Raw genomic sequence first — 12,102 nt, 5'->3', positions numbered from 1 at the left:
TCCTGGCTCCTGGCTTCAGATCAACTTAGTTCTGCCTTTGTGTCCACTTGGGAAGTAAAATCAATGGAAGAAAGATCTACCTCTCCTCTCTGAACATCTGACTTTCCAACAAAAATAAAAAATATAAATCTTTTTTTAAAAATCAGCAGATACGGGAACACACTGCCACACCCTGCAAGGGAACTTCTTGCTGAGTGGGAGTAATGAGCCACTCATGGGACTTAATGTGTTCTTGATGCTTCAAACGCCGCCTCTGCTGGACTTCCAATGTCAGGATACACTGAGAGCGCGGAGTGACGGGCTTACGACTGCAGGTAACAATACAGGCGAAGTGGGTAAGGGGAATCCCAGAGCTTACGGAATTGCACCAAAAAAAGCTGCTTCAGGCCTGGCAGCGTGGCCTAGTGGCTAAAGTCCTCACCTTGAATGCTCCGGGATCCCATATGGGCACGGTTCTAATCCCGGCAGCTCCACTTCCCATCCAGCTCCCTGCTTACGGCCTGGGAAAGCAGTCGAGGACGGCCCAAAGCCTTGCGACCCTGCACCCGTGTGGGAGACCTGGAAGAAGTTCCTGGATGCTAGCTTCGGATCGGTATAGCATCGGCCGTTGCAGTCACTTGGGGAGTGAATCATTGGACGGAAGATCTTCCTGTCTGTCTCTCCTCCTCTCTGTATATCTGACTTTCCAATAAATAAATAAAACTTTAAAAAAAAAAAAAAGCTGTTTCGTTCAAATACAGCGGCCCCTCGGGAACAGACACGATGCCACAGGCTTCATCTGAGCGCCTGGGTTCAAGTTCCAGCCCTGGCTCCAGGTTCTACCTTCCTGCTGACGTAGCGCCTAAGAGGCAGCAGGGATGGCTGAAGCTGTCGGAGCCCTCCTGGTTCTGCCCAGGGTCAGTCTCAGCCACTGTAAACACAAGGAGTGACTCAGCAGATGGCAACCTCCGAAAACCCAGCAGAGCCATGTCTACAGGGGAAGCTCCCAAGCTGGGCCTGTGCAGTGCGCCACAGTAAGCTGCCACGGGTTTGCAGGGTGGGTCCTGACTTTTCTATTTCCTTTACGGCTCCTAGCTCGGCTGTTCTACTTCCCTATACTGCTCCCTATTCATAACAGGCTGGAAGGCAGCAGACATGGCCCAAGTACTTGGGTCCCAGATACTACATGCAGGACCCAGACGGGGTTCTTAGCTCCTGGATTTGGCCCAGTCATCGCGGCCACGTGGGAAGTGAACCAGTGGATGGAAGAACTCTGTCTTCCCTGCTCCCTTTGACTTTCAAATGAACTTTAAAAAAAAGAGTAAGAAAACAAAGATTCTCACTGCTGGCTACAGTTAAGAATTCCCCTGGAGAACTTTCGAGAAAGCAGAGTATATCCTCTGTTTGAACGTGGGTGTGTTATGAGGAGGAAAAAACAAGATGGTTGGGCCCGGCGTGATAGCCTTGCAGCACCTCAGAGCTGGGGAGGAGGAGAATGGCGGATCTCCAGCTGGTGGGATTCTGCTCCAACGTCCTGACGCCACAGGGCACCTCAAAGTCTAAGTCATGAGAAGAGCTAAGGCGAAGAGAGGTTCAAACGTTATCAAACTCTGAAAGGTTAGGAGCCTCGTGCATGTATGCATGGTGAGCACACTTGCAATCAATATAGTTTCCACACTGTTTTCAATTCAGTCTAGATTTGGCTTGGTTGAGTCCAGGAGTATAACAGAGAGGGCCATGACCTGGTAAACATATGCTTTAGTAATTCAATGGGCTGAGCCCAGTCCCCAGAGCCTCTGCGAAGAATAAAATACCATCCGAGCACTGGGACAGAAGGTCCTCGGGAGGGGAGCGGGGTCTAGCTCAGACTCTGCCATCCGCTGCAGGCGCTAGCAAACCCCTCACTTCAGTGCATGTCTTTCTTCACCAGTGAAGAAAATATGAGAGGCAAAATCTTTGTGTTGGAAAACATTTACTTATTTATCAGAAAGGCAGAGTGATACAGAAAAGGGAGACAGATTTTCTAGTAGGCTAACTGTACAAAAGGCCAGGACTGTGCCAGGAACCCACTTACGTGGGCCACCTTCTCCTGCATTCGTGGAAGGTGTATTAGCTTGAACCCACACTCCACCATGGCATGCTGGCATCGCAAGCAGCAGCCAAACTTGCCAGACCACAGTGCTGGTCCTCCCCTGCCCCTTTTATTTCTAAGGATCTACCAGACTGAAAAATCTAGGATTTAACAACAACAGCCAAAGCTCTGGGAACAGGGGACTTAAGGGGACATACCCAATGGCTAAAAAAGCTCTTGCAGAAAATTAATTTTGTAAGGCAGCATTTTTAGGGATAGAAACAGCCTGGAAAGTATAAAGCTAACACATGTCGGATGCCACGGAGGACCACAGAAGCTGCCGACTATTCCAGAGCAGGCAAGGGGAGGCAGAACCAGCCCTTGCAGGAACAAGCACTGCTAGTCCAATTCTACCAAAAATACTTTCAAAAGAATTTCGTCCAATATCAGGTTTTCTGTTTGTTTTTACTTGTTAGAAGAAAAAGAACCTATCTCCCTGACAAGTGTTTCGGTAAAGCAAAGGGTGAGGTTTCTGGCAAAGGTGTTCCATGCTGGATAAGGATACCAATGGTGGAACTTGTGCACGAGGAAGGGAGGTGGCCAGGACACAGGGAGGCAGTGTTCCCAGGACCTTGTCTGTTCGCCCTGGCACACTCTCCTTCCTCTTGGCAATGCTGTCACCCTGCTAATGAGTGTGGCTGCAGTTAGAGAATTTTCCCAACACCTGCTTCCACTCAACCAGGAACTACTTTGAAGATATTTAAAGTGAACATATTTTGAAAACCGCTATTATGGAAACAAGAAAGAACAGCAAGTCATCTTAGGTCTACATGATTTTTAGGTTTTACTCAACACTAGACATTTTGTAATGATAAATTTCAGTGATTCGACTGAACTCTTACTATTTTGGGTAGGTATTCTGGCACAGATCTACATCTGTGGTTAAAAAAAAAAAAGGAGGTGGAGGGAAGCAGGAATAAGCATCTAGGTAAAGGCCAGCATCCCTGCTGGACAAAGAAACCAGGAACTTTAAAACTCTGGAGATGGAATCTGAATCATGTTTAACAGATGCATGCTCAGGCTTGCACCCTTCCAGTACCCAGCCGCTCTGGGACAGCAACTCTTGACCCACTGGTTCACAGAGCACACACAACACTGGCTTTCCCCTCAGCCTTTCAACTACATGAAAATTTTAAAATGTCCAAATAGGAAGAAGTGGCCAAAGAGAATCAGTCAGCTGGGGAGAGGGAACCACAAACTCCATCAAGAGTCCTCTGAATGAGCGACCTTCCATGCTGCTGCCCAGGGTGGAGCTAGGGGAAGGGCTGTCACCCCAAATGCAGGTGTTTAAGGTATATGTACTTGGCTCAACATCTCACAGCCTGTTTTTACCATTCATAACTCAATTCAGGGCCCTAGCAGCAATGGCAGCAATGATGCAATTTCTAATTCTACTATCCAGAAAATATTTTACTTTCTCAATTACTAGGCTTAGAAACATCAAAAAAATGTACCAGTTTGTTCTTTAAATAAACACTAAGAGCTCCCCAGTCCAAGGAATTACAGACGCACTGTAGCGTTTCTACACCATAGAACTCTGAAGCTCACGAGCGGCTCAGGGTTGGGAGGAGGTGCTGGTGCTCAGTGGGACGTGGCCAGGGACTGCCCTACAGCCGTGTGCTCCTGACCACACACACAGATGTGGGGCCTGGAATCACTGCAGACAACTCCACTTTGCTCCACTTTAAAACCAAGCCTTTGTTCAGAGTAGGGATGGATGACAAGTAGTCTAACTTGCATTCTGAAGCTGAGCACGAGGCCTGTTTATACCAGCCAAAGACAAGCAGTGTATTCCAATGACACTTACACTTAATACTTTGAAGCTGTGTATAAACTGAAGAGAAAAACACTGGCTTAACTAGAGTAATCAGAACGTTTTAAAGTATCAATCTTCAGTTAGCTGTTATCTTTATAGTATCTGACATTAAAATATTTCAATTATCACTGAGTGCCTCGGTGGTTGGCCAAGGTCACCAGCTGAGGCAGGAGAAAGATGGAGGTGAGCACAGCGCACCTCTCCTCCAGCTCCACTGAGGCATCTACTCCTTTGTCTGCTCTTCAGAGGCTAAGGAGACTGCAAGTGGAGAGTAAGGACCACTTCATCCCTGTGTACCCAGAGCTGCTGTGACAAAACTGATACTATTAGATTCATGACAAGAAACCCAAGATAAATCCCTTATTTTGCTGCTAACAATTGGAATGGGCAGTGGGCCTCAAAGTTAGTTTCATCTAACACCAAAAGAAAATCTAGAGACTCTGTTATTTTAATCATGCAAAGGGTGTTGTATTTAATTATCTTTGATCACACTATGGAATTCCTCCAAATCACAAAAGACAGTAGTCCCCATTTTTGGAATTAATTAATTCCCACAGATAAGTCACATACCGATAGATGGCGACTTGAAAGGGTATTTATCAGGCAGATCCACTCTGACTTTCCACACTCCGCCTTCATAGGGGGCTGAAATCAGAGCAACAGTGTTCAACTTCAGCTTAGATAATCTTCCAAACGATTCCCTTCAAGAGTCGGGGCTCTACTCCGCCCAACAATACCCACCATCTGGATTAAGACACTTTTCTTTTAGAAGAGAAGCCAACATTCATTCTCTCCCCTAAACTGACCCAACTGTCCAATGTTAAAACACGATTCAATCACTTGGGAATTATTAGCCTTGCTCCTTTCTCTTCTGTAAAAACAAAACCAAGAAAGGAAAACAAGCCTTCAAGTGCCTTCCCCCAATCAAAACACCAACAGGGCTCCCGACCACCCACCGACCACCTGGCTAACACTGTCACATCAAGACGTTTCCGTTTGTCACTCCAGGCCTTCTCACTGTGCTGCAGCCCCATCACATCTAGTCTGCCAACACTCTGCACGCCGTCTTCCAGTTCATATTCCCACTGCCCAGTAACGAACAAAGACGATGGTGGCAAGAAAACACACACCGGTACGTTTACTTACTTCCTTGTGGTCCATAAAACTTCACTACGAACTCGTTGAGTCCTCCCAGGATGGTAACCTCGTGTTTACTCTCAATGCTAAGGCGGACAGTAAAGGAAATTACACCGGTTTTTACAGTACTGGGAAGAAAACTGATGATGTCCCCAAAATATACCATTTACAGTGACCAAAATTTGACAGTTATCAAATACAAAAGATATAACAATTCCATAGTTTAAGAGGCAATAAAAGTAAAAACTCTTAAGCAGATGAATAAGCTTTGGATTCTGAGGGTCTGGTGTTCAAATTCTACAACTGCCACTTACTAGATCTGAGTGTAGAAGAAAAAACATACTGCAAGTGGTGGCCGTTCCGGCTACACCACAGTGTTGGCCCCATAAAGGAAATGTCAAAATCATCTTTATAGAGGGAAAATATAAAATTCTGAAAGCTTTAAAATTGTATTTTGTTCTCTCCAAACCTGTGTCCTGTAGGTCACAAGGACTCAATGAAGCAGGACGCATTTTTGGCCAAGTCCTTACTCAGCCAGTCTTGACTAGTACACACAGAAAACATCATTCAGTACAGGCTGAATAATCTTTTTTTTAAAAAAAAGATTTATTTATGGGCCCGGCACGATGGCACAATGGTTAAGGTCCTCACCTTGCACGCCCGGGATCCCATATGGGCGCCGGTTCTATCCCGGCAGCCCCGCTTCCCTTCCAGCTCCTTGCCTGTGGCCCGGGAAAGCAGTCAAGGACGGCCCAAAGCTTTGGGACCCTGCACCCGCGTGGGAGACCCAGAAGAGGCTCCTGGATCCTGGCTTCGGATCGGCATAGCATCGGCCGTTGTGCTCACTTGAGGAGTGAATCATCGGATGGAAGATCTTCCTCTCTGTCTCTCCTCTCTGTATATCGCCTTTCCAATAAAAACATAATAAAAATAAATCTTTAAAAAAAAGATTTATTTATTTTTAGTGGAAAGTCAGATTTACAGAGGAAAGGAAGATCTGTCCAATGATTCACTCCCCACATGGCTACAATGGCTGGAGCCGAGCCAATCTAAAGCCAGGAGCCTTTTCTGGGTCTCCCAAGGCTTTGGGCCGTTCTCCAATGCTTTCCCAGGCCACATGCAGGGAGCGGGAAGGGAAATGCAGCAGCTAGGGTAACAACCAGCGCCCACATGGGACCCCGGCACAGGCAAGGGAAGCACGTTAGCCACTAGGCTACCATGCCAGGCCCAGCTGTTCCACTTCTCATCCAGCTCCCTGTGGATACACTTTGGAAAGCAGCACAACATGGTCCATCCTTGGGGATGCTCGCTCCCGGCTTCAGCCTGGCTGGTGCAGCAACTTGGAGAGCAAACTAGGAGATGGAAAATCTCTCTCCTTCTCTTTGTAATCTTTCAATTAATATTTTAAATACTCATCAATAGTTACATGAAAGCATAAAGCAACAGACAATAATGATGACCAAGGAAGACTGCAAGAAAATCCTCAATGTGGTGTCCTTGAAAAATCTCAATATTGCTGTGTTCCAGGATCACTAGGGATAGGAATTCAAGCAAAAGGAGCACCTCAAATTTAGAAACAGTCCACTTAAAGTCTGAATTCTAGGTTTTCTATCATTATTTCTGAATATTAACATTCCAGAAGAGCTGATGCAATGGCTCAATTGGAAAATACTTCACTTGCAAGCGCCAAAATCCCACATGGATGCTGATTCATGTCCCAGATGCTCCACTTCTGCTCCAACTCTCTGCTTGTGACCTGAACAACTCCTTGCACCCTCGTGGAACTGCTGGACAAGCTCCTGGCTTCAGATCAGCTCAGGTGTGGCCGATTCAGCTCCTTGGGGAATGAACTACCCAAAAGAAGATCTTCCTGTCTCCTCTTTGCACATCTGCCTTTCCAATGAAAATAAATGTTCAAAAAAATTCCAGAAGAGAATATGAAAACATTTAGAATCACACGCTTCAGGGGGGCAGGTGTTCCAGGCAGCAGTTAAGACACTGCTTGTGGCATATGCAAGTGCCGGATTCAAGTTCAGCCTCTTGCTGCCAGACCAGGTCCCGATGACTACACACTGTGAGGGGTAGCAGGTGATGGTTCCAGCGCTTGGATACAGAAGACACGGTCGAGTTCTAGACCCTGGCTTTAGACCTGGCTGCTGCAGCATCTGCAAAGTGCACCTGCAGTGCAACATCTATCAGGAATCACGGGTTCTAAGTGTCCTAATGCTAACCAGCTTTTAACCTACAAGAACTGTTTCAGCAGTGGCTGACTCACTCATCAAAGCCTGTAATGACTGTCTTACCGTCCTCCCCGCCTCTCCAGGCATGCATCTTTCACTTCCTGAAACCCCAGCACCCAAGCTCTCTTCCTCCTTGGTGCTCTGCAGTGACTATTTCTGCTGCCCAGCCCCAACCTCCCTGTCTACGAACAGTAGTCTCTCCCTGCCGTTGGTGCTTTAAATGCCAAGCTTCCTCAGAGACCTTTCTGGTCACCTGAGATACACACACAGACGCCCCTAAATCTCCGAGTCTAGTATTTTAATGTCACTATGTTCACAGCCCCTCCTTTACTCTCTACTCAATGAACTTGTCCATGGACCTGCAGTCTTACTAGCAGCACCATTTCCTCTGGTGACACCCTCCCTCACATGCAACGCAGTTCCAGTTCCAAAAAGACAAGAACCTTCTTTTTGGCATTTCACTTAGAGAGCTGGCCTACTGTGGGTGCTGAACAAAAACCGGTTATACACTGCGAATTATGTTGAATCTGGAGCTGCCCTGCCGACGCACGTGTGTCTGAAAGGAAGCTAAAAGCGACAGGCAGTGGTAAGGGAGGCCTCAGAAGATGCTCTACCCTGACACAGGAAGTGGTGATACTGGTGAGCCCTGGAAGGAGATTCGCATTTCATCTTTGCACGGAAGCAACAGTGCAATCTCCTCTGACATGAAACAACAGCACATCTCAAAGAACTCAACTCCTGACAGGAAGGGTCTGAGCCGTGTGAAGCAGAAAGCATGGCTTCCTATAACGCAAGACTGAAGTATAGGTCCTGACTGAATTCACTCCCAAGGGAAGAAGCAACACATTCTGATGCAAAGGGTCAAACCAAACACTGTAAAAATGCCAAAAACAAATTTCCCAAATACTGGGCAAAGCCCTGGAAGCAACTGAGGCGTGGAAGAAAAGGAACTTCTGCTTACAGAGGTCGGTCTCCTCGTCCCAACAGCTCCCACTGGGATGGGATGGTGGTGGAAGGTGGTGCCGGGCCATTTTATCCTTGCTCCATCTTCACTGCTCTTGGTCCAAGTCTTTCTCACAAAACCTTCTAGTTATGGTGTTGGCTCGCAGCTACGCCCCATGGAGGGGGAGAATCCACTGAAAATTAAATCCTGGCTTTCCAGCTTCACCTTTCAGATTCATGAGCTAGGGAAGTAACTTGCTTAGCACACAAATACTTGGGAGTTGTTCTCCCAACAAAAGGAAAGGATAGCCTAGAGTCAGAAGCTAAGAACTCAAGAAAGAGGCGAATCTAAGAAGCCAAGCATGATCAATTCCAAGGTCTCCAGTGTGCATTATTTGGGAATGACAGTAGACAGGTCCCATTTAGGACAGGTGGATTCCAAGCTGCCTGAAGAGCAGCCAAGAGACGCCATAGGCATTTGGCCATCCGAGGCTAGAGATCAGATTTGGGATTCTAATTCTGCAAACATGCAGATGGGAAAAAAACGAATCATTCAGTGACGAGATAAGGACATGAGGTAAGCAAGCAGCCTGTGGAACCTTGAGAAAAAAGGTGAGTATCAGCAGCTAACAGGAGCTAGTACTGGGGGGCAGTGGGTTAAGCTGCCACCTGCTACATCAGCATTCCATATGGGCACTGTGAACACGTGTATCTCCCTTCGCCTATCTCTCTGCCTCTTTCTCTTTTTTGTGCCTTTCAAATAAATTTAAAAAAAAAATTTTTTTTTTCTTTAATTGCTAACAGCCAAGGCCCAGCCCCAAGCCCAGACCGGGAATCTCATGTGGCTATCAATGACCCAGCTACCTGAGCCACTGCATACTGCCTCGGCGGGTGTACACTAGCATTAAAGCAAAATCTAGAAGGATGCAGGGGCCCAAACCCACCTGTTACTGTACAAGATGAGTGTGTCCCAAGGGGCATTTGAGTACTGCACCATTGGTCTGCCCCTTACATCTGTCATTTTTTTCAGACAAAATGTCAACTTTTAAAGCTAACAGAGGGCCCGGCAGCATGGCCTAGTGGCTAAAGTCATAGCCTTGAATGCTCCGGGATCCCATATGGGCACCGGTTCTAATCCCAGCAGTTCCATATCCTGTCCAACTCCCTGCCTGTGACCTGGGAAAGCAGTCAAGGACGGCCCAATGCTTTGGGACCCTGCACCTGTGAGGGAGACCCGGAAGAAGTTCCTGGATCCTGGCTTCGGATCGGTGCAGTACCAGCCATTGCACTCACTTAGGGAGTGAATCATCAGACAGAAGATCTTCCTCTCTGTCTCTCCTCCTCTCTGTATATCTGATTTTGTAATAAAAATAAATAAATCCTTTTTTAAAAAAATAAAGCTAACAGAAAAACAATTTGCTTATCATTTAAGTTACTGAGAAAATAAAGTTTTTTCAGAATACTGAGCAGTGGCTCCCGGGCAGGAAGGAAAGCAGCGAGACACAGCGCTCAGAGTTCCTGCTAGTCTACAAGTGCAGTAACGTCAGGTTGAAGAAAACAAATACTCTTTAAGGACAGATTCTAGAATTTTAATCCTTGCCAGAGTCTGAAGTCCAGGGTGAACTCAAGGCAGAGATGCAATCTCCAGAGTGCATTCTAGGGAGTTACACTGGCTTAGAGACAAACCACACACGACTCTCCGCCCTCAGGTCTGCAGCGCCTCGGAGCTCTTCTCCCAGCTATGTCACAGAACTGATCAGTGTGTTGGAACACCTGCTTATAGGGTTGCTGTCCTCAAGAAACGCTTATAACATTTGTTTTTAGCAAAGCTAAATTGGCTTCTAGAACATTTCCAAACATCACAGTTTATACAACTTTTTTGAGGGAAAACCAGACAACTCCATTAAAAAAAAAATAGATTTTGATGCACGCTGCAGAATGCCAAGCAGTGGGCATCTGGTTATACATCCCTGGGGATGCTTGCCACCCATTTCAGAGTGCTTGGTGTAGTCGGCTGTATTCCTGGCTCAGTTTCCTGTTCCTGTGCACCCTGGGAGGCAGCAGGGATGACTCAGCACTTGGGTCTCTGGCACTCACACGGAGACCCACACTAAGCTTGAGGCTCCTGGCGTCAGCCCCATACCTTGTGGACATCGATGAGTAAATTAGCAGATGGAAAATCTTCCAAATAACTTTTTAAAATCTTAAGTTCAAAATAAGTTGTATGATGGCGTGATCAGCAAAGAACATCTTGCATAAGAAAATGTGCCAGACTTCAGGAAAAGCAGGAGAGTCAGAACAAGGCGCGTGGTGATGAGAGCAGGGCAGGCGGGCTGCAGGCCTGGCCACAGCTCTGATGCAGCACACTGCCTGGAACCAGCGCACAGGTGCGTGTGGCCAGACAGTAGTAGACGATGCCAGAAAGGCCAGTCAGAAGACGACAGGGAGTCGAGCTGCACAAGTTTACACATCTCGCATACAGACAGTACATGGCTGCTGAGGCTTTTAGACACACGTAGATGACAGATACGAAGCCAATTTACTTTTTTTCAAAGATTTATTTCTATTGGAAGGGTAGATTTACAGAGAGAAGGCGAGACAAAGACCTTCATCCACTGGTTTACTCCCCAAACCGCTATAACAGCTGGGGTTAAGCCAATCCGAACATCAGTGATATCGCATTGGTAGCCTGAAATCAGTATGGTAATTGATTGCACTTCAGAAATCAGCAGATACTACAAATCCGCGCCATGGTGACTGTTACGGCTGACACTCCAGGGTCGTTTCTATACAAGACCTAGACTGAACGTGGCGTTAAATGAAGAATCTTCAATATGTTTCAACCCAAAACAGTGACAGTTCTTCTGAAGCCATCTCTCAATCTCGGTAAGATTTAGGAGCCTAACTAGTGCATGCCGGTGAATAAGCCACACTTTTGTCTGCGGTCTCCAAGTTTCTGCCTTTTACAGTTTGCTTGGGACTAACCCCAAGGGCGATAACGCACAACACTCCTCATCCCCCGTCGCGCCAAGGATAATCCCAAGGGACGTTACTGGAATATGCTTTTCCTAGATCGAACTAGCTGCACTTCAATAAAGAGGATTCTTTGAGATGCCCTACTGTGCAGATGAACTTGGATCTTTCCAGGACTAACCCATTTCTCCCAAGAATTTTGGCTGCTTCTAGAAGCTGCAAGGTTTCTGTAACAGCTAGACAGGTGGCAAAGGGGGAACAGTAAGAAGTTCACGTAATATTAGGGATTCACCGAGTCCTCACCAGATTTAAGTTTTGTTGCAAAAGTTCTTAAATTCATTACTTAGGACTCAGAATGTAATTTCTCAGGATGAAAGGCAATTTAGCCCACACTTGTATTTGTTTCCCACTATTTTACTATGCAACATTAGTCCTCATCTATGAGAATATTTTTTACTGGGCCTGGCGCAGTAGCCTAGTCACAGAACTCACCAGGAAAGATTAAAAGCTTTTTCACTTCAAGTTGACACAGGTTCGAATTCTGGGTCCAGCATGAATTTTCTGACTAAGAACTGCTCATCTTCTCTGATCCCACTTTCTCTAGGAAATAAGACCGTCCTTGCCACACAGCCAGGGCATGGTCTGTAACTTAGAGCTGAGCAGGGCTGAGATGAAGACCCCAAGGTGGACAATCTCAATTTGTGGCCCAGCTCTGCACCTTACTTGGCTTGAGCTTTTTATCTGTGAACAGCAGAAATGTTGGCCACCTACCCCTTGGAGTCGTGAGGAACTGGGGCATTACTGAAGCACTCCCGTGTCAGCTGTTAGCATCTGGCACAGGTGAGCACTCCAGAAGCTTCTTACCGTTGAAGCTGCAGACCAAA

At 46.7% G+C, this 12,102-nt stretch overlaps 1 protein-coding gene across 3 annotated transcripts in view; it reads right to left on the bottom strand.

Moving 5' to 3' along the window:
- Positions 1 to 12,102, bottom strand: part of UBE2H (ubiquitin conjugating enzyme E2 H) — a 55,276-nt gene that overhangs the window by 19,932 nt on the left and 23,242 nt on the right. For 2 of the 3 annotated variants that reach the window (XM_041002188.1, XM_041002186.1), the window contains exons 2-3: positions 5,073 to 5,149; positions 4,497 to 4,571 (exon numbers count right to left, since the gene is read on the bottom strand). In XM_041002188.1, the coding sequence (XP_040858122.1) occupies positions 4,497 to 4,571; positions 5,073 to 5,149 (152 nt within the window). Of the gene's footprint in view, positions 1 to 4,496; positions 4,572 to 4,667; positions 4,798 to 5,072; positions 5,156 to 12,102 lie in introns of those variants that run through there. The other variant, XM_041002187.1, reaches the window with a different exon arrangement.

Source organism: Ochotona curzoniae, unplaced genomic scaffold (genome assembly GCF_017591425.1).
Source record: "Ochotona curzoniae isolate NIBS_2020 unplaced genomic scaffold, NIBS_Ocur_1.0 scaffold_2476, whole genome shotgun sequence".
Taxonomy (NCBI): domain Eukaryota; kingdom Metazoa; phylum Chordata; class Mammalia; order Lagomorpha; family Ochotonidae; genus Ochotona; species Ochotona curzoniae.
Note: the sequence above shows the minus strand (reverse complement) of the source record. Positions and strands in the feature narration are given on the sequence as shown.